Source organism: Limanda limanda, chromosome 1 (genome assembly GCF_963576545.1).
Source record: "Limanda limanda chromosome 1, fLimLim1.1, whole genome shotgun sequence".
Classification (NCBI taxonomy): Eukaryota; Metazoa; Chordata; class Actinopteri; order Pleuronectiformes; family Pleuronectidae; genus Limanda; species Limanda limanda.
The window spans coordinates 20,274,582-20,302,372 of record NC_083636.1 but is presented as its reverse complement, the minus strand read 5'-3'; the positions used below and the strand labels follow the sequence as shown (position 1 = coordinate 20,302,372).

Genomic DNA, 27,791 nt, shown 5'->3' with positions numbered 1-27,791 from the left:
GAAAAGCAGGAAGAGGGAGGGAGATGGAGAGGCTGTGGCAGGAGTGGATCCACTCAACGACTTAATCCGAGCCCCAGGACACTCTCCTGCTGAGCTCCGCACACTCGCACACACACACACACACACACACACACACACACACACGCAAACACTAAGGCCCTGTCTACTTGCAATAACACCTTGTCAGTCCTGGCCACAGGGGCGAAGGCAGAGTCGCTCGTCCTCTTGTCGTGAGGAGAGTCAGCTACTTGCAGCCACCTCAGGAAAAGACGGAGCAAGCAGTCGACACAGAACGGCTCTGTGAGTGTTGCTGCGCCCAATGGCTGCGAGGGTGAAGCCGCTCATTGTCTTAGCGGGCGGAGGGAGCACAGGGTGGACAGTGTCCTGCACGGGGGGGGGGGGGACGGTCCTCTGACACCAGCTATTGTGTCGTCTCCCCCGAGGACTCGCTCAGGCCGCGCAGGCCGCACATAAACAGGCAACAATGAGGGATTGTCCCCAGCTATTCTCCGTGGTTCTGTCCACACACACGTCGACTGTACATGTGTCCGAGGGCGAAGGGATGATGTGCTCCCGTCTGAACCCAGCCACCGCCGAGTCTCACCCGATGCAGCCGCCCTCGCCGTTTATGTCCCCAAACCACAGCCAGCCATCGGGGCAGTAACTCCTGGCTGCCGCCGCCGCCGCCCTTCCCTCCCTTCCTCCCTTCTTTCCTCTCCTCCATCAGCTGCCACCCTCGGGGCTCCCTCGGCGCCCGGGCCCCCCTACAATTTATCGGACAGCTTAGCAAGGAGTGGTTGCTTCCCCGAGGACTGTTAGCCCTGGTTTGGCTCGTTGACTCCTTCTCCGGTGCTGGCGTTTTATTTGACATGTCCTTTAAGTCCTTTAAAGAATTGGGCGTTTCTGCTGAGCGCCTTGGCTCTTTGTGCAAAAGATGGATGGGCCGCGTTCAAAGGTCTGGATGTCTTTTTTTTTTTTCCCTCCTCCATCCCACTCTCCCTCTTCCTCTCCCTCCTTCCCTCCCTCTTTCTTTCTTGCTGAGCTTTATGGGGTGGTATTAGTGTTGTCAGCGAACCAAGCTCGGGATTTGGCTTTGTTTTGCTTTTGCCTCTTACGATAATGCTCTTTCTCTCTCCTGCCGAGAACAACAAAAGGGAAAGTAGAGCAATAGAACAGCACAGCCATCGACTTTGGTTTCATTAAATTGGTTTTCAGCCATCTTAAATAGACCACAGGCCTTGATGACAGCAATGTTTTTTGTGTGTGTGTATGTGTGTGTGTGTGTGTGTGTGTAGCTATGTGCGGTATGATTGTTCTCAAAACACATCCACCCTTCGCCTGGCGTGTGCTCGGGTGCCGTTCTCATCTCAATCGAAAGCCTTCACTCGCCTGTGTTTGTTCAAAAAACGCTGTGTAACGTTTGCATTCCAATCACGAGGACGGCGGCGTGTGTGTTTTGTGTAGATAAGCATTGTACCTCGGCGTTAAAAGACGGGGGGGAAAGCACTTCACTTCCATTTCACATGCATTCCAGATGTGGAAATATAACCACGCTGATCGGCGTGTAGGCATCTGTGTCCTGTTAAAAGTGCCCGCAGGTTTACTGTACAGGTGCTGCAGCCTAATCCATCGCACAAGGCCTCACGGTAACACGCTGCTTATCCAGCGCTCGGCCGTGCATGCAAACGTGCACAAACATTCACACATGCTGGATGCAAACATTCGTCGCCACCGCTCGAGCATCAGCAGATCTCACGTCAACAGATGCACGGTTGTTATTTACTGTGTAAATCGCCGGCTTCAGGGATGGAGGTGTGTAGAGCTGAGAGCTGAGAGGAGCTGTGTGGACACGTGAGAGGATTTGATACCTGTGGCTCCCTTTGAGTTTCCCTGTGATGGTGTAAAGGATGTTTGAAAGGCTTTTTCATCTTGTGAATGGAAATCTGGGACAGCTCTTTTTAAACCTATAGCCGTTTGCAACATATCAGGGTCCTGAGTTAAGATGCTCCACATTTCTTTTCCTCTCTGACAAACTTGAAAGTAAACTAGCACATCTGTAAACTCTGGGTGGGTTAAAAACAACAAATGAAGCTGAGTTGTATTTGCATATAGAGCAGGAAGTGAGATCCAATCACAATCGGTCACCGGAGACACATTCAGGACAGATTTCATTCTTCAGGTGTGAAATTACGAATCTAGAGCTTAGTCACAGGCTCAGTGAAGTCACCTCGTTTGATTTGACCTCTTTTACAAGATATTTGTTGGTGCCACACGCGGAAATTCAACAGCACTTAATCACAACATTATTACTTTTGACAACACGAGGAAAGAGAGCTTGGTTTGGAGAACTGCAGCCTGTGCCCGCAGCGTGATGGGAAATTAGCTCGGTTTGTGTTACGCCACAAAACTGCCGGGCGATGCCAAGACAAATGGAGCTTCAATTTGAAAAAAGGTCAAGCTTCTGGTCAAGTTTGTTTCACACGCACTGAGGAACAGTTTAGCCCAAGCTGTGTAGGAAGATAAGGAAATATTGTCCAGAGAGTTTTATCACACCGCAGAGATGATGAAGAACTTTGCAGCGGTGAATCAGAGCAGAAACCACCAGATGGTTTGTCACGGTATCACCAGACGAGTGAATATCGTGTGCTTAATGTTTTCTCTTCCGTCTCCTCCACAGCAACGGCACGGCCGGGAAGATGAACGGGGCGCTGGAACACTCGGACCAGCCGGACCCGGACGCCATCAAGATGTTTGTGGGTCAGATCCCACGCTCCTGGTCAGAGAAGGAGCTGAAGGAGCTGTTTGAGCCGTACGGAGCCGTCTACCAGATCAACATCCTCCGAGACCGCAGCCAGAACCCTCCACAGAGCAAAGGTACGAGCACACACACACACACACTAACACCAGGTAATCGTTTTTAATGTGTGTCTCATATTAGGGATCCTCTACTTTACTTTGCACAAACATGGATGCAGGCAGGAATTTGCATGAAGGTAATACAAGCAAACATGGAGGATAGTGAGCGTGATTCAAAACAGGTAAAAGACAAAACACAGAGAAAAGTCTGACCTGGACCAGAGAATCATACTTCACATCGTCATGCTACTGCAGACCCGTCCCCACAGCCGACTCAAAACACCACTAACCTCTTTTAACCGCCCACGCACCAGTGATATCAAACAGTGTGGAGAGAGTCTGCAGATGAAGAACGTCGAGTGCACTAAACAAACTCACAGAAAATCACAAAGGTGGGAAGAGACAACCTGCATCCGCAGAGACGAGGCAGCCAATGTACATGATGGAGAAACTGCACCAGATATAAAATGACCTTCGGCTGACGTGAGATCTGGGTCATGTTCCGTGGCTCGAGTGGCCGTCCCACCTTGATACGGCCAGAACCAATGATATATGTGCAGAATTACACGCATTTTGTGCACCATTTGAAGACAAAGACCCCCCTGCCAGAATTGCACAGTCAATTGTGTGAAACTGCATGATTTGCAGCTATTTTCTCCCATTCTCCCTTTTCTTTCTCCTGTGATGAATTTGTCAAGTGTGAGAGCAAACAATGGAGACAGCAGCAAGGAACGGGCAGACAATAGCGCTGCCATATTAACAGGCATCAACCCGGAGGGGGGGCTGATGACACCCCTGATGAGACACGGAGAGTGGGAGGAAAGTAAAGAGACAGACAGAGAGAGAGAGAGAGAAGTGAGAGGACAACAAGAAGGGAGAGACGCTTCCATCCATCCAACTGTAGAAGCAAATTTCTAGAGAAGTTTTCAAAGTGTCAGGCGAAGCAGAGTATGAATCAGCGAGTAAACACCAATCTGCCAGGAAATGGAATTGAATTAAGAATTTTTCCTGTCGATCGTCGTCGAACCCATCCTGGAAACAAACGCACGCACCTGCTGATGCTTCTAGTGCAACAGCTAATGGTAATTAATCCACAACACTGAAACCCTATACAGCACAGAATACATTTAAATGCCGCTAATGAGCTTTGGCAGATACATTAGGGAGGAAATGTAATTGCCGCCTGGATTACGTTCGCTGATGGAGTTTCCTTCGAATTCAGGAAGCGTGACAGAGGCGCACGGAGCAGAAGTCATGAGCCCGGAAGCTTCTGACACGTAAACACCACCGACAGGTTCACGTCCCGGGGGGGGATGGTTTCACTCACCTCAAACACTTTGTTACGGTCGGGGACAGATTGTGGTTCTTGTCTCAGAATAAAAAGCAGAAACACTTTTTGTCTTGTGATTAAAATCAGTGTTTACTGTTTCACCATTATCGTTCCCAAACTTTAAGTGTTTCCAGTTGTCTTAAGATGAAATATAAAACAATTCTTCTTTCAAATGTCAAGAAACAACCAGACCTATGTTATATATATTTATTACAAATGTTAAAACTGTGAGAAATCAACAGAAATCAAAAACAATTTTATTCAAACCAGACTTTACATTTTGTCATAATGAATCCTGATCGTTTCGGTTTACAATTTAACCATAAACCATATTGTAAATAATTATAAATATAAAGAAAACAAATACAATCGAATATATTGATTTTGAATAAAAAAGGGCTTGATAACTAGCTGGCTAAAGGAAGCAACTGTTGTGTTGATTGAACTCAGTGCAGGTTAAATCCCTATAAACCTGGGGCCAGTAATGTTCCAGTACAGCAGCACTGGTTGTTGTGTGGTTATTTAATGAGGGCAGTCAGGGTCCAGCAGCAATTTTTTATCCTGGGGCCCCGTGATCGGTTAACACAGCCGTGTCTGAGATAATGTTTTCTTATTGTGTTGATAATTACCTTCAATCCAAGTGGACTCACACAACCTACAACACACATCAGCTACTACAGAACTTAAAAAAATACTATTTTTAAATTCCCTCTTTGATATAAAACGTTCGTTGCTCAGGTGAATGTGTGAAAAGCTTCTCTGGAGTCGGCCAGAGAGGGAAGACGAGCTGCCACAAATACTGGCTTATGACTTACTATTGAGATCATGCTTTGAAATGGGATTAATGATTTGCTTCTCAGCGGCTTAGAGGTGCGACGTCCTTCACCATCCGTCACCTGCCCACTCCATCACGCTCTGATTTGAGTTTTCCTCTCCGAGTGTGTGTGAGTGTGTTTCCTCCCTCTCGTTCTGAGTCATCAAGCCAGCACCGAAATCAACCCGTTCTTTTTCACACACACCAAAACACTCCCTCACGGGCTTTGTGTCCGTGTGTCCTCAGCCTCGAGTCGACTGCTTCTCTCCTCACCGGCGTCTTCTCTCTGCTCTCGTTCTCTGCTGCTGCTGCTGCTGAAGAGGGACAAACGGTCCAGAGTTCCTCCTCTTGTCCTTCACCTCCTTCAAAATCCTTCCACCCTTGAAATAAGTTGTTTTTGTGGTTGATGAGTGAAGAGTATCTCTCACAGAGGATAAAAGATGTTACTGCTGCCGCATCATAAACGACCAGACGGGTCCGAGATGAAAAGAATCAGGAAACAGGACCGACTCCTCTTCCTTAAAAAAATATAGTGACTGATGTTATTTGTCTGCTGTGACCTTAAATCTCAGGACTTCCGACATGACAAAACGTTGGTCTATAATTCAAAGGCTTCAGTATGTGTCGGTGTGGGAAGAGATGGATGTAGGAGTCTCGAGCAGCGGCGGTGGCGGTGGCGAGCTCGGTGGTAATTCAGGGTCTTGTCCGTCTGCGCTGCGAGTGGAAGTGCTTTAAGAGGAAATGTAGCATTTGATTGGGCTCTTATGTCCTTGTTATTCACAGGCTCTGAGCACGGTTGTTGTTTTTCTCAGAGTTAAGTAAGCCGCCTGGCCTCATCTGCACTCCTTCAACTCGAGGGAGCCGTGATGGCCCCCTCGCCGGCCCCACCGCCGGGCTGGATGGTAATTTCACTGGTGTCAGGGAAACCGTGCCCCCCCCCCCCCCCCCCCCCTCTTCCCTCAGTGTGTTTATTCTAAATTAGCGACGGTGTTGTTTGAAAATGATCGGGGCCTTCTGGGGCAAATGAACCCGCTTCGATGCCCCGGTGGCTTTCTTTCTCTTTTTTTTTGCCATTAAAGCAGCAGTTTGGATTTAAATGAGTTTGTTAGTCCCGCTGAGAAGCAGGAAAAAAGTTCCACGAGCCTTTTTCACAACTCCAACAACTTGCCTGGTTTTTCTTCATCCGCTCGTGTTAGGATCCTCATTAGCCGGAAAAACTTGAGCAGCGGTAACAATACAAAGACAAAAACTTGACAGCGGAAGTATAAGATGACTCCGAAAAGACATGACAAGTCATAAATGTCTGGATGTAAGAGGCTGGAACAGGCGGCTGTTGGAAGTTGGGTGTTGACGAGTTCTTTACGATGGATTTAAATCCGTATTATTGTTCGATTGTTGTTATTTTCTAATTAGCATCTCATCTAAGGGAAATTATACTTTATCGTTTACGTCTAATCCCAGCTATTCTTACGATAAAAATGTTTAAAGCAGCACACGTGGGATTCTTCACACTCTCACTCACTTAAAGCTGCTGGCGAAGTTATCTTAACTTAACAACACCACTTTCCCTCTGCATAAGAAACTCTTAAGCCTCTTAAAAGTGCTCGTCCCCGCTCAGAAGCGTCTTCTCACCTGCGTATCTCTGAAGGCCTGAGACGCTTTGTGCTTGACTTTTATCTCCACCAGAAACTTGAGTCTTAAAACTGTGAAGGGAATTCTTAGAAAACGTCATGTTTCTAATAATTTCCAAGGAAACGCTTTGTACGAGGGAAGCTTTATGAAAACGAGCCCTGGTGCATTAGGATGTTTTAGTCCCGATTCACTTCTTTGTGCTGGATCTGAATTATTTCTATTCTTTATCTTTCTATGAACTGAAAATCATTTTTTTATTTTAACAGCATGTCTGGTTTATTAAGTATTGTTTTAAAATATCAATCAGACTCCGGCACACGTCAGTCCGGCACATGGTTCTGAATAAATTCATGTTTAATCGCGTGGAACATAAACGCGGATTCTTCATGCTCATTCGGATCTTGGGCTGAAACGCACGTCAAAAGCAAAGTGGATATCTGTGGATCAGTTTAATCCCCCTCTTTTATTATCCTCATCTTCTGACGTCACATGTAAAGTGCTGCTTGAGACTCGTCTTCAGCCTGACAAGAATAAAACTCCTCCGGCAAACACAAGGCTGTTTTGTCATGGAAGAATATCATTCATCCAAATACCCATATTTCAAAGTGATCACTTCAAATCTGTTGAGGTTAGAATCCAAAACTGAATCCAGAGATGAAAATAGCTTGAATAAGTTCCTATATTTGTGTATTTTTGTGGCACTTCTTTGTTTTTGCAGGATGCATTGTGCAGCCTGACCCAGGTGTGTGTGTACTTTGTGTGTTTGTGCTGACGACGGCGGTCTGGGGAATACCGTGGCTCTATCGTTGCTCTAATGTGTTTGGAGTTAATAACCAGATGAGTGGATGAACGGGGGGAGGAGGGGCGCGGATGAGAAATGGAGCAATTTGGCATTTTATGCTGAAAAAGAGATGGAGATGGAGGGAGAGATAAAGGCAGAAAGAGACGGAGAGAGCCAGAGGGGTAAACAGAGAATGGTCCTTTCTGCTAAAACACAACCTTAAGCGCCATGACAGGTTTGTTGCAGTGTGTGTGTCTGTGTGTGTGTGTTTTGGCAGGGGACGCACTGTGTCATCCATCTTCATGATACAGCCTGAGCCCACATGAGTAACTGAGACACACACACACACACACACACACACACACACAGTCAGTTGAATGTCTTCATTAAGAGGTTGTTTCCTGTACAAAAGTCTCATGAGGGACTTGAGTGGAAACAGAACTGAATGAAAACGAGACAATATTCAAAATTATGATGAATTAAGCCGTTTTAAACTAATTAAAACCAAACTTATCACAAAAAGGAGCAGAATCCATCTTTGAGACATATTTATTAAAACATGCACTTTGAGTTTTCTAGTCTGTCCCATCTGCTAACATGGAGTAGACAGGGTTTACGACCTATACAGCAAGCAGCCACCAGGGGCGATCAAGACAATAGACCCATATTTGTTATTATTTAAACCACAAATACTGAACTGTACATTGAATGAAACTTATATTGAGATATCATAGTGAGATATTTATTCAAAATCACTCAACGCCTTCAAAAACCAGGAATCTGTGATTTCTTTTATGAATAAACCATTTCTCTGCCGCCCGACGCTGATTACTGCAACATCGTGATTCAACTCACAGCCACAGCGTCGTGGCTGAAACGACAAAGACTTAAAAGAGCCACCTCCAGAAAAATCAAACCTTCAAAATCAAGAGACAACACGCCGCCACCCACACGGCCTGATTGACAGCCGACCTCTGGGGACGCCAGGCAGCCGCCGGCGTTCAGAGACGGACACAAAGACTGTCGCAGATTGGCTCCTCGAGTTCCACGATAAACGCTTCTCGCCCATTAGAGTTTGTTTTTGTCTCCGTGGGAATCACATTGGAAACCAAAGAAATCTATAAACCATCAATACCGACCCCCGAGAGGTGATTTAGTTTTTTGACGTGGACACCTGACGTGGATTTTACATCAATCATCATTTTTAAATCTCTGGATGGGGCAGAGAAAAACACACAAACCATTTCCAGCCTGGAAATAAACACATGCAGGCAGATTACGGCTCAGATGGAAATCTTGCTGCCTGGGTTCCTCTGATGCCGCGTCCGGGGATCCGCCAAGCGTCCGACATCATCCGCTTTGAAACATGGAATCCGACTGTATCCTCCCGCTCAGCTGCGGCGTCGCCGAGCGAGCGCTCCGCCGTCCAAGACAATTATCTGCTGTAATGGATTCAGTTGAGACGGGCCGACCTGAGATGGAGGGCTGATTTATTTCATTCTTTCCTAAAGCAGAGCGTCCAATTATATCGCCTTAACTAGACATTAGATTTTTTTTTGTGCCGGCTACCCGGGCCCAATTAGAGAGCAGCTGCAGGTGGATTTTAATGGGAGATATTGTGTGTGTGTCTGTGTGTGTGTGTGTGTGTGTGTGTTTTCCCTCCATAGTTATATTTCTGCATGCCTCAGCGACAGAGGGAGTTGCTCGGTTATGAGCGAAGTTGCAGAGCTGGATTTTCCTCTCGAGCACTTCGGGGTCGACCAGGCAGAGGCTTTGATTTCCGGAAAGCGCTGTTGTTGTTTATCGCAGCGAACCGACGCCGTATAGATCTGTGAATTGCTGCGAGCTGGACCGGCTCCTGCGTTAACAGGATTAGCACGCCAGCCAAATGCCCGTCAGAGACGCAGCATTGTTCCAAGCCATCCACTCATCCTCTCCCCATTTTATCGTTTGACAATTTGTTCTTTATGGCGTTGTCAAACTCAGGATGCGTTCCCTGCCGCCGCTTCCTCCTCTTCCCGTCCCTGCTGTCACTCAGCGGCTCTTTGACACACGTGAATTATACACATTAAAGGGGCTTTTTTGTACAGCTGCTGGAGGAAAGAGGTGGAGCGTGTGTCCCATGCCACCCAGAGGCCTGAGCCGGAGCAGTAATTGCAGTGGAGTGTAGTTAATGTGGGTCAGCGGGTGGAGTGGAACCGGCGAGTGGGAAGGAAAAGGAACCGGAGTGATGGAGGGAGAAAGTGGAGACGTGAAGCTTCTACCGGCATCTTTTCTTTCATACTGCATTGTAGGAAATATTTATATCATGAGTTTTGTCCAGACTAATTACAAGGTGTTTCAGGAGCTCCAGGGTTTTCTGTGTTTGCTTTGGGCTTTTTTAACTTTGCAGAACTTCGTACTTGCTCGAACTAGAACGGCGCTCAATAGTTTGTCTGTCACATTTTGCAGCTGGAATAGCCTCTGCAAGCTCCAACAGTCTTTTAAGATATCATTCTTGTCTGATTGTGTTCATCCAGATCCACGACTGATCGCCTGAGAAATCAGTGCCCGAGAAATAATAAATCATGCGTCACCTTTGAATTTGAACAAACTTGCAGGATTGTCCATCGGTGAAACTCATATGTCTGGCAGGGGAGGCCAAGATGTTCCCTTCAAAATTAAGCTTTACCTTTAAAAATCATTACCACCGTGAATTAAAGGTATAATAGAAGTGAAATTGCAGGTTGTCACCTCCACAGCGTCTCTCACCCGGACTGGACCGACGGCCGCAGTCACACACACGGAGAGAACTCGGCCTGTCTGGTGTCTGGCTTCAAATGAAAAGCCGGTATCGACCTCACATATAAAGGCTTGAGCCCGATCGCACCTTCTCAACTCGCCGGTTCATCCTCCCCTCGGCTTCTCCGCGGCCGCGCTGTCGCCAGCAGCGGAGCCGGGGTCGCCCTGTTGTTACAGAGGGTAGAGGTGTTGACAGAGCCGGGAGGGCTGCGGGTCTCCGCTCAGTCAAAGGCCCCCTTCAGCAGCCATGAAGCATTTATGAACAGGCATCTCCCTCCTCTGCTTTCTATTCCGCTCACAGCCGCTCTTCCTCTCCCCTCCTCCTCCTCTTCTATTTCTTCTTCTTCTCTCTGCCCTTCTTTCCCCGACATCCTCTTCGTCTGCCTCGGTCTCTTACACACACACAGACACACATTCACACACACACACACACGCACGTGTCAGTGTCTAATAGATTTCCTCCCCTCAATCCGAGTTTGTGTGTCTCTGGTGTGTGTTTTTGGAGTGTCCCTCTTCAACAGCACAAGCAGAGTTGTATCTCTCCGCTCTGAGCCCCCTCGGCCTTCAGGTAAATGTTTGTGCTGCGAGAAAAGCGACACACACTCACACACACACAGACACACAAATAGATGGAAAGAGCTTATTCATGCTGGTCTGCAGCACTTCTTCACCTGCTCAAGGTTGTCGTGCAGGGAGTTTTTTTTTCTTCTTCTTCCAGCAAATAAAACACACATATGCAGAGGTACGCTTAAAATGATACGCGTGCTCTCGGTGGCTTTCTGTAGCTTTGTGTGTGTGTGAGGTGCGAGTGTGCTGACTCTTAAACAGGTGCAACCGGAACACCGCAGGAATATCTATGTGTGTGTCTGTGTGTGTGTGTGTGTGTGTGTGTGAGGTCCACTCCTCTGCTCTTTGATCCTCGTCTTGACAGCCCACCACCTGGGACGATCCGCCACACGCCGCATGGCTCCCGGGCCCCGGCTACACCGGGGGAATCACAACTCGCAGCGGCTAACCCGGCGCTTACAGCCGCCCCCCCCCCTGCACTTAATATGCTGTCAGAATTGCTAATGCTAACAGCAAACAGCTAACCCTCCCATTTCTAGATATGCAGAAGTAAAAAAAAGAAATAGAAATGCCACCAGAATCCTAATTGAGCGGGCGCAGGTTAGCAGCGAACCCGGGTTCTCTGCTGCTGGAATTGCAAATCGCACACGAGGGACCAAAGCTTGAACACAGGTGCAATTGGAATTATGATGGAATTGTAATGTTCAATACTGAGGCAATGCTTAAAAAGCTCCCTCTTGTATACACATAGAAGTCACTCTGCAGAAAGCCGGATAATTTTTACATCACTGTTTAGTCGAAAAGTTTAATTTAAGGGCCAGTGAATGATTTGTTCCACTGATTCTGTTCATCTCTGTATTAACGTGCATGAATGAAGTCAAGGGGAAATACGTATTTTATTGATTTACTTACTTTTAGTGTTTGCTGTGTTAATCAGAACTGTTTATACATACTATATTTATAAATCTCACGGATATTTATCCTTTAAATTATCATGAGTTTTATTTAATTTCTCTATTTTTTAAGGATTTCTGTCAGTCCATCTCCAATAATTAGGATTTTCAACTCAATAATCGTCTTTTGCTTTTGACACTTTTGAAACTTTACTGCAGATATTTGGTTAACTTCACTTTTCAATGAGCAAGCATGAGACCAGTATGTGGAAGTCACCACTTTACCTCTAGGTCACATGAGTCTGTGCCGTATCAGCTGTTAGTCTCTTAGTCTCGACTAATTTCTCCACTTATCTCGGCGCCTTTAACTTGTAGAAGCCGATGAGAAACTCTCCGCGGTGAACTGACGGCGGGGAAGTGGAAGCGGCGGGTTTTAGGGTTTTACTGAAGTGACACTCGGCGCTGCCTTTAACGCTCGAGGTCGCAGAAGAAGAAAACACTAAGCTGAGAGTTATCCTCACTAATGCACAGGCACTGCAGCGTCTGAATCGCAACACCGGTCACGTTGCTGACGCCAGGCTAAGGGCCAACTCTTCAGCAGCCCTGGCACCCGGAGGACACCACAGGAATTCAGATCCATTACGCTCCCAGCCTCATCAAAGGGACTCGGGGATTCGGATGCTAAACCTGCTCCAGATGCTCACTGTTGGATTTCACTAAGATGCACTGCAGGGCAAGTGTCACAGGGCCGGTGTCTGCGCCGCGGACAACAAACCCGCAGCCAAACCGCCTCATTCACACTGAGCTGATTTGTGTCATAAACACAATGGGGAGGACAACAAAGCAGATGTGTGCAGCTGCGCGCTCTGCTCATCTCTGGACATATAAATACACATCCACAGCACCTGATGAGAGAAGCTGGAGGCGAACGAATCTGCAGCAACAAAGACCGTATGGAGGTTCACCTGACATATGCTAATGTGCTGTATGGACCCTGTTCAATGCAGAATGATCTCAAGTGCAGACAGGGCCTGGGATTGTGTTTCTGTGGTTCTTCTTTTAAAGTGGAGATTGACTTTATATCAGCTCTGTTTGCACTGTGGCCACAGAAAACACTGGTTTCTGTTTAATTAACTGTCTGGTTAAAAGTTGTCAGTCAAACAGTTTAACCAGGACTCAAACACACGGTTAACGGTTTATTTAACAAGCAGCATCTGCTACAGACACAGTGAAAGGTTCAGATCGAAGAAAGTTCCTGGTTTGAATGTTTGAAAGTTTTCAAGTTCTCCTAGAAATGATTATGTTTGTCAGGCTGATGATTAGTTTTAAAGCCTTAAATATCTCTTGTTTTGGCCTGAAATGTTCAGAAATGTCTGTGCTCACCTTGTTGGACTCTGCAGAATGAAAATGTTGTCGGCAGCAAACAAGCTGCTTCATATTTAAAACACAGGCTGTCATTGATCCTGATGACGCCTCGTGGATCTCAGCGCCTCGTGCTTCTTCCATCAAGCCGATGAACTCACCGCAGAGTTCATCCTCCATATTTCATGCCGCGCTCGTCTGTGTGTTTACGCATCCCCCCTTTTTCAACTGTTTGCTTTTTGAATTTCCCTTTGGCTGCGAGATAATGATGTCAAAGTTTTCACGGGGACAGAAAGAGAGGCGTGAATCCTCGGAGAGACTTTCGCAAACAGCACATTTGACAGAAATCAAATAACGGCTGCTGTGAATATGAGGAAAGTAAAGTCACACCTCTGTGTTTGGCCTAAGTGTCCTCTCACCGGAGCTTCCCCTGACTGTGCAGGTTCGCGTGCTGACAGAGAACGGCCCACGACTGCGGTGTTTTAGCTCCACTCTGCTGGGATTATACACAGATTAATAAAGTGGCAAAACCCCATCTCTCCCTCGTTTGCTCTCTAGTTTTATACGCTCTTGTGTGCACATGCACTTGAGTGCATAAAGAGTATTGTCACTGAGGGAGTAAGCGACTTAGTGGAAACACATTCAGGACGTCGATACAAAAATTGGGCCAAGCACAGTAAAAAAAGGAAAAGTTAGAACTAAAGAATTCAAAGCAATTTACTGCACTAGATTATTTAAATTTTGAGGCCAATTCAAAAGTTTCATCAATTTATTATCATTTGTTCACACAATTTATCTTCTATGTTTAGAAAAAAAAAAACTTTTACACTACACTTCTTCTTACGGGGCGTTTTCTATCATGTGTCATGTTCTGGGAATTGAACCAACAACCTCCTCAGCCACAGCAACGCTCTGTTGATTAGAAAATGTTGCACAAAGAAAATTGTAGGATTATTGGATTTCGATCAATGAGAAATGAATTACAATGTTAGCAATTGTGTTGACGTAAAATAACTTAATCCCTTTGTGTGTTACCTTGTTAGTTTATAAAGCCATACAATATGTTTGTTGCCTTTATACAAAAGTTATATTTAGCTGAGCAGTTTGAAGTTAAAATATTTAATGTCACTTGACAATTGGACTGAGTTGCTTTTTCATTTTCACTTCACTATCTTGTCTGACCTTGTGTTTGTGTTGCTAATGTTCTGTCTGGGAGGTGACCCTATATTTCGAGCTCGACACCAGACGAAAAAATGTTCTGTCCTCAGGTACCAAGTAATATTGTTTTGTCACTTCAATGTAGACATCTTCAGATCTGCAAATCAGTAAATCCGTTAGAATAACTCAAAAGTGAGTGAGCAATAAATAAATAAATATTTCCTTTAGTGAATGAATGAATAAGAACCTGTTGGCTCGTTATTCAAGGATAAATGAAGAGAGGCGACCACATCCTCCGTCACCTCCTGTCTCTGAGCCTTTGTGTCGCAAGTGTGGCGTTCGTGTGCACCGCGGCGTGCGCACGCTTCCTCGAGGCTCAACTCATCGGCGTTGAAACTAATCCAAAAGCATTCTCTCTCCCTTCGGCCGCGATGTGTCGTCCTTAACATTCACTCAGCGTCTGCCGATGTCGACAGGTGATGCCAAGCAGATGAATAGAGAAAATGCTCTTTGTTGCTCCTTATGCTCATCCCCTCTCTCTCTCTCTCTCTCTCTCTCTCTCTCCCCAGGCTGCTGTTTTGTCACGTTTTATACACGGAAAGCTGCCCTTGAAGCCCAGAATGCACTGCACAACATAAAGACCTTAACAGGGGTGAGTGTCTGTCTTCGATTCTCCTCTGCCTACTTTCTCCTCTAATCACAGACTTACAGCATTACCCTGAGGCAGTCCCGCCCCGACCTGTGTGTGCACATCAGTGTGTTGCTCTGCTGCCGCGGCGCTCGAGCGTCCGGACGCCAAGCGGGCGAGCCACCGACTGTCAGAGCTGGTTTGTGAGAGAAAGTGTGAGTTCCTGAGTGAAGACGCTTGTGTGAAAGTTTCCTTGTAAACAAAAACACTTCTCTCTTTTCAAACCCTCATTTCTGTGTCTCACTGTGGGGAGCGCATCTCTTAGGGTTGTCTTCACACGCCTCCACATCGTTATTCCAGTTGTGACGCTCGCATCAAGGCAGACCTCCTTGCTGTGTCTCCTGTCATTCACACTCCTCTTCCTCCCTTTTCTCAGAAAGCATGTGTCTGTTCTGCTGCCTGCCGACGTGACGGACTTGCTAAACATTCCAGCTGGTTGAGCTGAGGCCGTGGTCACTGGTCACTGGACCAACTCATGTCCGTCAACGCGGAAAGAGCATGTTAGCATTTACTAGACACTACAGTTGGGCCAACCAAGCTCACAGTGGAAGCTACAGCCACAAAGCCATGTAGCTTAAGTGGTAGCTACCAAACCAGTTAGGTCCAGAGAGCGTAGCCGCCAAACCCAATTGGAAAAAGAGTTCCACTAAGAGCTCTATGTCCTTATATCGACAGGTGAGGACATGTAAAGACTTCTGATTGGTTGTACTGGTCATGGGTTGAGCCCCTATATGGCCAAGCCCTTCCATTGGTAAGCAATGCGTCTCCTTTAGGATTGTGGGGGTAATTGATATGACCTCCACCAGCACAGGACTAGCACCGCCTGCCGCGCTCTACGCTCTTCCACCCCACGAGTGGAAACTACCCGGGACGTGTGGAGGTTCTGTGACTGGTGAAGAAATACATTGCATTTCAAGCTTTTATACTTTGGATGAAACCTGAATCCCACCTTGGTTTTTTTTTTTAAAGATAAGCATGTGTGGAATACAGGAGTCTGTTTAACCCCGTAGTGCACTTGCTTATAAAGTGAGGATGAGTTGACCTTGTCTCGAATGGCATGTGACGCTGAGTCAGCTCTCGTAGACTGAGCTCTGCCTTCATGCAAGTGTCTCGTCTGGAATAAGGATGTGGAGGTCGAGGGTGTTTTCCATAGTGAGACACCCGACTTACCAGAGGACAGAGGTCACAGGATAAAGAGATCAGTGAAAGTGGTTCCTGCCTTAGTTTGCATGTGTGAAGAGTTTCAGTTGATGTGATGCAGAATAGTGAATCTCAGTCTGTCAGATTCATACATTGTGATTTTACATATATATCAGTAGAGAGAAAATCTAATATTCTCATAGTAATTGACATTGTTTAGATGTTAACTCGACCAGCTGATACTTTCAGAATCACCACTTCTCTGCAGTTTGATGTTTGTTTTTCTTCCTGCTACCAAACTGACTGAAACTCATTCAGTGGACTCATACGTGTTTGCTTGTAACTGCTTCCTCGTGCCCGGGGACACTTTTACTGCTGCTACTACAACGGGACTCGATGGTGTTGTGGCACCGTCTCCTATACTATCGCTCCCTCCTGTAGCCCGGGAGAGTGATAATGGAAGTCGGCTGGCGCTCGCTCGCGCTCGCTCACGCTCTCACTCTTTCAGCCCTGGGTGGATGTTTAGAGGCCCCCAGATCCCTTCGGCTCGGGCTATTGGCTGCTTACCCGCCTTTCTCTCCTTGGCTGCGCCAGCTAACTGGAGTCTCATCAATTGAGCGCCTTCACTCGCTCGCTTGCGTCAGCTGGATCAGTGGATGGCCCTCCTGGGCAGGACAAGGTGGATCCTGCGAAATCCCACAGGACTCGTACGTGGGATTTCACTGGGATTCTGGATTCGCAGTCGAGCTTGTTGTTTCTGCTCGGAGTCACCGTGTTAATTGCTTGCGGAATAAGAATGTTAAGTTTGCTCTGTTTTCCTGCGCTGCGACGGTTAGTCACTTATCCCTTGTTCGGAGGTGTGAAGCTGCCCTGGGGGAGGACACATGCTGCAGCAGCTCCAGGATTATAGGGACATGAAATCGCCTTCTTCTACACCATAACACCTTCCCTCTGTTGTGTATGGTCATCCTCACTCGCTTTCCTCTCCTGCAGCATCTCTGGTTACGTTTGAGGCTTTTTTGACGTCAAGTAAACTCGGATTGTTGTACTTTCTTCAACCTTTATCCAAAAGCTGAACCAGTATAAATGTGGTTTTGTGCTTAAACATAATTACATTCATATCTAAGACGACATCCTGACAACAAGTGAATTCTTCTATTAACCGTCTGAGCTGTGAGACTAAATGTTTTGCAGGGAGAACAGCAGATTTCAGTCGTCAGTAACTTTTTTTTTGCTCTTGGCAGCTTCGGGAAAGCGCCTGAGATGAGGTGAAATTAAAACAGAGACGACATTGATCAACGGCAAAATATGTGCGTAATTAAACGGCATCATATTCATCATGTCGGAGCCGGACACCACTGACTGGCTCACTTCCATTTTCTATAATAAGTCCAGTATTGACAGGCGGATGTGGTTTAAAACCTAATATACAGGCAATAAATGCAGCACACTCTCGAACACACGCTGAATCAATAGTGACATGATGACAGATAATTCCAGTGGCTGCTGGAGGGTTTGTTTATAATATTTTAAAGGGTTTTTTTTATGTAAAAAGGCATAACTGCAGCGTAAGAATAAAAAGAAAGGGGCATGAAGAGGTGAATGGAAGAAGTCAGCGAGAGACGGAGTAAAAAGAATAAAACAAGCAGATGATGAGGAAGCAGAATTAATTGCTGAGCGAGTCGAGTCAAGACAAAAGGAGAAGCGGACACAGAGAGGGAGAGATGGAGCGGGGGGGGGGGGGTTCGCAGAGGTGATGGGCAGATGGACAGGAAAAAGGTGGAGTAGAGCACTCCAGCACGCTCGAGGGCAAAGCAATAAACGGGCCGCAGTTAAAAACCAATACCTGCTTATTAACTTCCCCGCTCTCCTGGCTTGTAAAAAGCCGGCGGAACAATGTTTGTGTTGGCCCCCGCCCCCCCCCTCGCTCTGCCTCTCCAGAACCAAGGCTCTAACAGGGAGAGATGCAATCAGAGTGAAAGGCTGGACCGGCGCCATATTGGAGGGAAAAGGGCGCTGCCGGCCTGGCAACCATGTTGGTGAGGGGCAGAGGCAGTTTGAACGGCTGCCATTTTTGTATTTACTAGAAACTAGAAACCTCATCTCCAAGAGGTGATGGCGCTGACGAGCGTAAGGATCTGAGGTTATCTCGCCGGCGCCGCTTGGCCTCTCTACGTCGCTCCATCTCTTCCATCGCTCTTCAGCTGCTGGAGATTTGACAGCGCGTGTTTATCAAATGCACATATATGTGATTTGATGCGTGCAGGACGTGTACGTTCCCGTCAGCTCCGGACCTGTCAGGCGTTCTTCTGTGATGAACTCATGTTTCCTCAGCATCTGCAGGTCGGAACAGGAGCTGCTCGCGTTTCCAAGGCTCCTTGTTTTGTTACTTTTTTACGGATCCTCATCACAAATATCCAGATTTTTCTCTTGTTTCCATGCCAACCACAAGGTATTGGGTCTCCTGCTGGAAGACGACGCTGATCGCTGTGGTTTCCAGTAAACCGGGTCATGTTGTGATGATGGGGAATCGGAATAGCTCATGTTATAGAGGAATGTCACTACTGCTTTTCAACTTGTAGCTTTTCTTAAAGAAACGTGAGCACAACAAGCCTCCGATTGTTCCTTTAAAATGGTCTAAAGAGTTTGTTCCGTTGTCTCCATTGGATCTGGTGAGGTCTGCGACTACCGATCCTCAACACTGATTGGTTTATAGACGGCATGAGTCTGACGTTGGCGTGTTGTCAGTTGGTGGGAGGGGGGTAGTCTTTCTGTTTGAATGCAAGAAAAATGAATGAACCCTCTTGATTTGGTTGCCATGGTGATATCTTTATGATTTTAACTACTCAGCAAGTCCACACGAGTTCAAATGCACCAAACGAACATTCCTCGTCATTCAGATATTTTAAAATCGTCGGAGGTGAAGACTGCAGCAAATCCTGCCTCCTCTTCTTCCTCTTCTATCGCTGAGGCTCCGAGGCTCCATCATCAAACGCTCCAGCAGGAACACCAGTAAAGAAACAGCACAACACCACTTTCACTTCCACAAAAATATATTTATGTTATTATTTAACTTTCTTTGTAATCAGCACCGGATTCAGTTTGGCTGCAGCGCATCTGTACCATCAGCAGGTGGATTCATCCGAAGAAATAAAGAAAACCAAAAGAATAATGAATCATCCGCCCGTCGTTTACGTGGCGTCTTTTCATTGAAGAGAAGAACAACAGCTTCCACTGAAGTCGGTTTTCTAATGACCTGCTAATGAAGTTTTCAGGGGGGGGGGGGGCACAGTGTGTGTCTGTGTGCACACGAGTTGCCTAGAGAGCTGTGTGTTCATCTCTGCAGCTCTAATAGCACGAGTGAGGTCTTAATACACACACACACACACATGAAAGACCCCCCATTACAACCCATCTATCGTGGAAAAACATGCCCTGTACCCCTGGAGCGATTTAAAGCCATAAGACCCGACCCCTGCTGAAGGGGCGGATCCACACCCCTGCACGACAAACACACACACACACACACACACACACACACACACACACACACACACACACACACACACACACACACACACACACACTCATACACATCCTTTTTATGTGCACAGTCTGAGTTCATTGCATTATTTTTATTACCCCCTCCTCATCCTCTCCACCCTCCACGCCAACACAACACACACGCTGAGACTCACACACACACACACACGCGTGCGAGCAACAACACGGGGCGAGTTAAAGCCTGTCAGCCCGCCTGTCTGACAAGGTTGTTTGAGATTTTCCACTAAATTGAACTCTTTCATTAGCGGCTGACAGATGTCTAAATGCCCGGTGTCTCCCCTCTTCTCCCCCGCCCCCCCGATGCCCGCCGTGAGGGCCCCGGGGCCGGCGCTCCCGTCTGAAGCCGGGCGAGGTGGATGGCAACATGGAAAGATGAAGGGAGGGGTGGGAGCGAATCTAGGACGCGTCCTCTGGAGTGCCCTCCAGCTTGGAGAAGTTCAGTCTCTTTATCCTTGTTTTCTTTATTTTCTCACTCTCTCTCTCTCTCTACCTCTTGCCCTCTCTCCAACCCCCCCTCTCTCTCTCTCCTTCTCTTTTGTCCTGTTGAATCTCTTGTTCTCTCGTTCTCTCTCTCCATCGCGCCTGCTCTTTGAGAGAAAGGATGAAAAAGGACTTTGATTCACAGTTTCTCTCAAGGATATTTCATTCTGACACTGAAGGCGGAGGGGGCGGAGAGGAGGGGGGGTGATCAGGGTGCTGGGTGGGGTTTGTGTGTGGGGGGGGCGGGGGGGGGTTGCTTCAGACACGATCAGTCGAACCCAGTCCTCCATGTGGGCGGATCAGAGCGTTTGTCGAGCGCCAAGTTTGATAAGAAGCGTGGGGCTCATTAAAAGCTACTGTCGCACTGGGACCACTCACACACACACACACACACACACACCCAGGTCCCCACCTCCCTTACCTTTCTGCTGGCGAGATAATTAGTGATGCTCCGCTGCCAGAACGCAGGCGCAAGGTTGTGTGTGTTCGCGGTGCAACCACAGGCACATCAAACGCCCTCATCAAAGTAAGTGCTATCTCCAGCAAGGTTGAGTTTTCTAAAGCAGCAATTTATAATCCAAAATCCAAAAGTCCTTTAATCGGCCATTTATTATTTCAAGTTGACGGACGGAGCTGCAGCTTCAGAGCAGAGACTGTAAGTGATAATGTGAATTAATAACTTTCAATGATGTGAGAAATCAAATTCTTTCATGCAAAAGCCCCCGTGGTCTTAAGACTCTGACTGTTCCAGGCTTTGAAAGGAGCTGTGTGTGTGTGTGTGTGTGTGTGTGTGTGTGTGTGTGTGTGTGTGTGTGTGTGTGTGTGTGTGTGTGTGTGTGTGTGTGTGTGTGTGTGTGTGTGTGTGTGTGTGTGTGTGTGTGTGTCTGCTTTGAGAAACACTGGTTGCAGTGGTAGCTTCTGATGAAATATGTTGTTATTTGACTGATGTTGGAAAGTATCTGATCATCGTGTTCTGATCACATTGTACTAACGGGGATGAAAAAAATCCAAATTAGCTCTTTCGGACGTTTGTTCCAGTTTTACTGTTGTGAACATAGTTTTATTGATAATAATAATTGATCATTATAATGAGGTTCAACTGACCAGAGGGTCGTGCATGGTTCAGTCCTCTGTCTCTGAGATACTCAACCCTCTAATTGCTTCTGTGCCGGCGGTGAGATGTGACACAGCTGCATGCACATCGATGCACAGTATGAATGTATTTGTGTGTGTGAACGTGTGTGTGTGTGTGTGTGTGTGAAATCGTCATCAAGACTTAAAAGAGCTCCATATAGATGCAGTCCATTTTCATTTAAAGCTCATTTATGACGTTTCAATAAATGTTTAACTTTCCAACCATTAGATTGAACTTTCAAACCTTGACTGACACTTTTCCATCAGGCCGTCACTTTGTGGGAATCGTGCAATTTCCACAACAACATGTCAGATCTAGTTTTTTGGCAGTGAAGCAGCTCGGCCCGCGTTCCGACCACCTGATGATGGCGCTCTCACTCGATACCTGAGACGAAGCTGAATCTGAGCCGAACGGCATCGATCAAATCCATAACACACGCTGAATATGATCAATGATGCAAGCAACGGCCAGCGTCAGGCTCATTTATCAGATAACTGATACCTGTGTGTTTGTGTGTGTTTGTGTGTGTGTGTGTGTGTGTGTGTGTTGTCAGTACTTGTTAGTCGTTCAGTGAGAGGAGGAATGCTCCATGTCCGCAGCCTGTCAGTCCGTGTATGTTGTTTGCTCAGGTGCGAGCCCATTACACATATCGCTGCTCTATCACAATCGCTCTCAGCAGCAGCCACGAAGCCGACTGGCAGGAAAGAGCGATACGGTGACTCCACCTGACTGATAGAGCGTCTGATTCGCTGCTCAGCCTCCTCACCGCAGACGAGTTCCCTCGTGGAACCCGATCGCCGAAAAAACCACCCAAGGGCCCGAGGAGCAAGTTGTAGGTTGGTGCTAAGCTTTGAAACAGCGGGAATATGTCAGTGTAGGATATTAGGTTTCTCATTTACTAAGTAGTGTGTCATCAAACATTCATGTGTAATAGCCTGGAGGAGATTATGCAACAAGCTGAAAGGTTAGAGCTCGGACAAGCGATTCAAAAAGACAGCCGTTCAGTGGTCGGCTATTAGAGGAGCATGAACCAATGTTTTAAGTGTGTGTGTGTGTGTGTGTGTGTGTGTGTGTGTGTGTGTGTGTGTGTGTGTGTGTGTGTGTGTGTGTGTGTGTATGCTGCTCACACATCATTTAAGTCCAGAAGAAAACAACAGTAGCTCACTCATTGCAAACACCACACATACACACACACACACGTGCACACACACCATTCCCACAGCGGTGTCATTACAGCAGAGGCTCATTATCAAAATCAATTCAATTAAAGGCTGTAATTGCCGTAGTGAAACTCGAATGCTAACGCAAACAGTGCTGAAGGAAGACAAACCTCGTCGATGCACCAACCCTCACAGTGTGTGTTCACTTGTGTGTCTGTGTGTGTGTGTGTGTGCTCTAATTTAACGAAAGAAATATGAATCGCTTGTTTCAAATTAACTTCCCTAACCCCTCTCTTCTCTCCGACTTGGTGGCAGCGTTTAAGTATATTGACTCATCGAGAGCGAGAGAGAAAGAGAGAGAGAGAGAGAGGTAAATGCAAGCTAACTATGTTAAACACTTGTGGAGACATGACACGGAATAGTTATGCCGCCATCCTTCAATCATTCTGCTCACAAACACACACACACACACACGCATGCCGGGTTAATTGTTTACCGAGCTAAACTAAGTGGGGATAATGTCGGGCAAACTGTTCGCTGCGCGCTGCTAAGACGAGGGATATCGTATAAGGACAGTTTGATTTATAGTGGTGTGTTTTTCTAAAAGAGGAGAGTGAGGACTGGAGTCACACTTCATCTACGTCAAGGTGTTTGTCAGAGCGACGACAGGACTTGAGGTCTCCTTTTTATTTATGGCTTTAAAAAAAGGCATTAAGTCTTTATGCTCTCGGCCGTATATGGTCGTTCAGAGACGTGCTGATTGGTCGGGTTGACGACCCCTAATTGATCTGACGTGTGAATCTAAAGGTGAAAACCCTTGTCAGGCTGAGACGTCTCTAACTTCAGTGGAAGTCGAATCCAACTGATGCCAAGTTGTTTTGGAGACGATATTGAGCCACACGACACCACCACCACCGAGAGAGTGAGGTTTGGAAAGTGTCGTGATGAGTTGGATGACAGTAGCGAAAGGAAAATCGTGGTTATTGCACCACTTTTGCAAATAAAAGTGTGAAATGTTGTAATTTCTCTTTCGTCTGGCAAGAAGGTTCGGTTTTATTTTTGCCGTTTGTTTGGTGGTTGGTGATAATGTGTTCAAAACCACTTTACCAATGAATGTAAGCAAAGAGTTTGTGTTGTGATGATGCCCCTCCGGAGGTCAGACGTATGCTGTTACTTTGGATGTGTGTGTGTGTGTGTGTCTGTGTGTGTGTGTGTGTGTGTGTGTGTGTGTGTGTGTGTGTGTGTGTGTGTGTGTGTGTGTGTGCCGCCGGTGTTGGTCACCGACTAAATCCCGGCTGTGAGGGCCATCTGTCTGACTTTGACCCAGCAGCTCACCGTCACATCTTCAGAGAGGAGGGAGGAGAAGCAGTGTGCGGTTGCCGTCTGTGGCAGAGTGTGTGTGTGTGTGTGTGTGTGTGTGTGTGTGTGTGTCTTTGTGTGTTGTTTGATACCTTACAGTATGTGCACTCCCCAGATTTTGGCACAAACACTCTGGTCACATGAACCTGGCTGTCGCTTCGTAGCTACCATGTGGACGCACACACACACACACACACACACACACACACACACACACACACATTGACACACTCCCTACACACTTGTTCTATTCCCAGCGTGAGCCTCAGATTTGTCCTCTGGCTCCAGGACAAGACGACCTCTGACCTTTTAAGCACGAGGGCGTTCTTGGGAGACGTCTAGAGGAGGCGACAACGTTAACCCAAGAGCGGCGGTTAACATTTAGGAAGTGTCGGGTTTCCTGCTCTCGCCGCACAGGGAAAGGGAGATTATGACGGGCAGCGTTTGTGGTGGGGGGGTGGCGGTCTGAATGCCGTCCGGGTTGCCAGGAGTCTGCACATGATGAGGGTATATCAAAAGAAGGGGAAAAGAGGAGGCTGACATTTCATCAGCTGGTCTAACAAATAGACACCTCAGCCTCAGCCAGGGAGAGGGGGGGGGGGGGGTGATTGAAGAGACTGTCCCAGAACTGGAAGGTCATAAAATCTATCTTGGCTGCCGGCTGCACTCTGATCCCTGTGGTGTAATGAGGACCTGATGGCTTCACTCATCCGTAAATATCTTCTGGTGATTGGACGAGCTAATCTCGGATAGCCGCAGACTTTCGCCTCGTCATGCCGACGGACGAGTCACAGCTCGCTCACGTTAACGGTGAATCAAATGACATTTTAGTGAGGGACCCTTAGAGAAACATTCTATTCCCTTTCGGTTTAACAGGACATTTACCATGTGATTCAGTCTCGTATCAACCAGAAAACAAGCTCTTGTAAAAACTTTTGTCGGTCGCCTGCTCGGCAAAAAACAGACAAACAGACTTAAAGACGATCTGGTGACGATAGTGGAGATCAGAGACATGTAAAGATGAACTAAATGTCCAAAATATGGTCTTCTTGCTCATTAGGAATCAGAGGGAAAGTCCAAACAATCTCCTTTCCTCGCCACTTTCCCTTGATCCAGAAGCAAAACGCCACAAGGCCAAGGAAAGATGTGAAGGAGAAGCCGTGAAAGGTGAAAGATGGCCGGGCCCGCATCCTAAATATTTTGGCTACAGGAGGAAGAGGAGACGCAGCCTCCATCTTTATTTAGTCACAATGTACTAGAAGACGTTATGAATCCCTCAGTGAGGAGGAGGAGGAGGAGGAAGAGGAAGAGGAGCTTCTCTCCAAACCTCTGAAACAAACAACGAATCAGAGCTGAACCGATTAAAAAAAACAATCATCTCCCGGTAGAATTCATGGAATCAACAAGTTTAATTTCATTCAGTTACAAATGAACCGATAATCACCGCGGCTCCTGTTTCCCGTGTATAGCAGCCGCTCAGCAACTATAAATCCAGACAAATTTTATGGCGGAGTTAATAAATGTAACGGCTCTGCAGTAATTGTGCAGCAGCTAAGAGGAAGATGTTTATTTCTCCGCAAAGTCGATCTCGAAGAGTAACAACGTCTCGTTATTAGCAGCGTTTCCTGGTGACTTTCAGTTTTGCACATTAACATGTAAATTGAATGCTAATCGATTTTCAAAGGTGGCACATTCATCGTGTACTTTACAGCAGAAGGGACTCAGTCAATCAGAACTGAACTATGCAGGTTCATAAGAAGGTGCTGTTAAAAAAGAAAACAGACAAAGGTGACACTTTAGTTCAAGTGCAGTGCCGATGCTTTACGAGCAGATAAAAAGACCCTTAAAACTCACACAAAGTTTAACAACGCAATAATCAAACATCAGGAAATTGCACTGGATTTGACTTCCTGTGATTAAGAGTGGAAGCTGCCCTGTAAAGTGCTCGGCTCTTTTCTTTATTTACATTTTTGTAAATCATCATGTGCTGATTAATTATGAGATAACGTGAGATAACAAATTTATCTGTGTATTTACCTAAAGAAAACAGACTTTGTTCTCTTTGAGGAGGAATGATGAATGAAAAGAGGTTTTCTTGGTGCAGGAGGAGGAAGTAGATCATGTCGGGATGCAGCAGGACAGGAAGTCGTTCAAGCCGCCGTCTGATGAGACGGATCCAGTTGTAAAGATAAATGCCCGCGCAGCATCAAGCCTCCTGAACACATGGCTTCTGCCTAGTGAAGCTTTTTGGGGTTCTCTGGTGCTTTTTATGAGCCTGAGCGCGGCAAAGGACTTAGTAGTTTTGCCAGGCCCCTGCTGAGCGCATAATGAATGGCAGGCTGCGGCTGTGGGCCTGCCAGGAAAGAAGAAACAGCGCTGTGGAATTGTGGGCTAGCGGAGGAGAGTCTCTCTTTGTGGGTCTCGGCGGGAGCTGGCGCAGATCAAACACGTCGACAGCGCCGCCGCCCGCCGGGCATTCTCTGCAGACAGACCTGAGGAGGAGACGCCTGAAAGCCAGACAGACTTTTTATACCTGTGGGTGTGTGTTTGTGTACATGGTGTGTGTTTGTGAGTGTGTGTGTGTGGCAGCGTTTGCCAGCGCTTTTCAGGAGTGAATGACGGCAGCGCGGAGGATCCTGTCATTTTAGTTTTTTTGTTTTTTAAGGGACTGACTTTGAAATGGATAACAAGAAATTACTTGATGTGACTCCCAGGTTTGCTTTGACTCTGCTTCTTTTGATGTGGCTTCAACACACACACAGACACACACAGAGACACACACACCTCCTCCATGTCCCTGCCTCTGTCCTTGTGTTAGTGATACCTCACAGTGATGCAGCCTGAAGGCCTCCCTGTCCGTGCAGCGTCTAAAGGTCCGAGCGCCCGACTCCACAGACGAGTTTGTGTTGTTCTCTGCTTGAAGGACACGTTTCACACACATCCTGCAGATCAGAGTCTTCCAGGCGTGCGCTCTAATGGCGACGTCCACGCCACAGGAGGAGTTGTCTTTTTGTAGTTTCTCTCTTTCTGTTCTTCAGCTCGTGCTCAGTTGGCGTCAGTTTCAAAAGCGTGGACACAACAAACTGTGAACGTCCGCAGAGCCTCACGTATGCCCTCTGATGTCAGGCTTTAGGTCACGTAGACGTTTCGACCCTCGTTCCCACATAGACAGTCACGGATGCAGAAAGTAATGGCTTAACCTTCATCCCTCCTTCTTCCTCTCGTCCTCCCCTGGACTCGCCTCACTGATCCTTTGTCTTCATCGTTTTATTCCTCTCCCCTCCTGATTCTTATCTCTTTGTCTTTGCTGCTTCCTTAACTTTAAATCCTCATTTCTGAATTTAAGTTTTCTTTTGTTTTTTTGCATCGCTTCATTCGTCCTCCTCTATCCATCCTTGTCGCTGCCTCCTCCTCCTCCGTGCACTGCCCCCTTCAGGCATGTTTAGGAACTAATCTACAGACAGACTAGATGAGAGTGTGAGTGAGTGTCTGGAAGAAGAAACAGAGAGTGAGGATGATGATAAGGAAGAGAGCGGGAGAGTTGGGATAAAGGTGTGTGATAGAATTGGAAGATCAAAGCCTTCTGTCACGGCGTGACTGAGCCCATGGGCATTATGGGTAAGACAGGGCACACTCGCATGGACACACACTCCGACGTGCACAAGCGTACACACACGCACTCGCGGCTGCTGTTTGACTCTGAGTGTGATTGATACTGGGCTAGATTTGGAGAATCACTGTCATTCATCTCTCTGCAGATCAAACAGCCACATAATCTCCCATAAAGCAAAGAGAGATGGAGGGAATAAAGAAAGGGTCTGAGGAGGAGAGAGAGAGAAGGAGAGAGAGAGAGAGAGAAGGAGGGAGAGAGGTGACAAAGCCCTCATGTGTGAAATGTTTTCTTGTTTTCCATAAAAGATGATCCTTTAAAAACACATCCATCATTCGGCTCCATTAAACTGCTGCTTGGTCACATCACAGGGAGACGACAGCGTTTATTACACCTGCTGCAAACACACAACCTGAATGTGTGTCGTCTGTGAGGGACACACACACACACACACACACACACACACACACACACACACACA

At 46.9% G+C, this 27,791-nt stretch overlaps 1 protein-coding gene across 1 annotated transcript in view; it reads left to right on the top strand.

The window, feature by feature from the left end:
- The first annotated feature begins 2,337 nt into the window (after positions 1-2,337).
- The window catches only part of celf2 (cugbp, Elav-like family member 2), a 61,121-nt gene continuing 35,667 nt past the window's right edge, over positions 2,338-27,791 (top strand). The window contains exons 1-3 of the mRNA XM_061094909.1: positions 2,338-2,357; positions 2,678-2,874; positions 14,744-14,826. Coding sequence (XP_060950892.1) covers positions 2,697-2,874; positions 14,744-14,826 — 261 coding nt within the window. The 5' untranslated portion in view covers positions 2,338-2,357; positions 2,678-2,696. The remainder of the gene's footprint in view (positions 2,358-2,677; positions 2,875-14,743; positions 14,827-27,791) is intronic.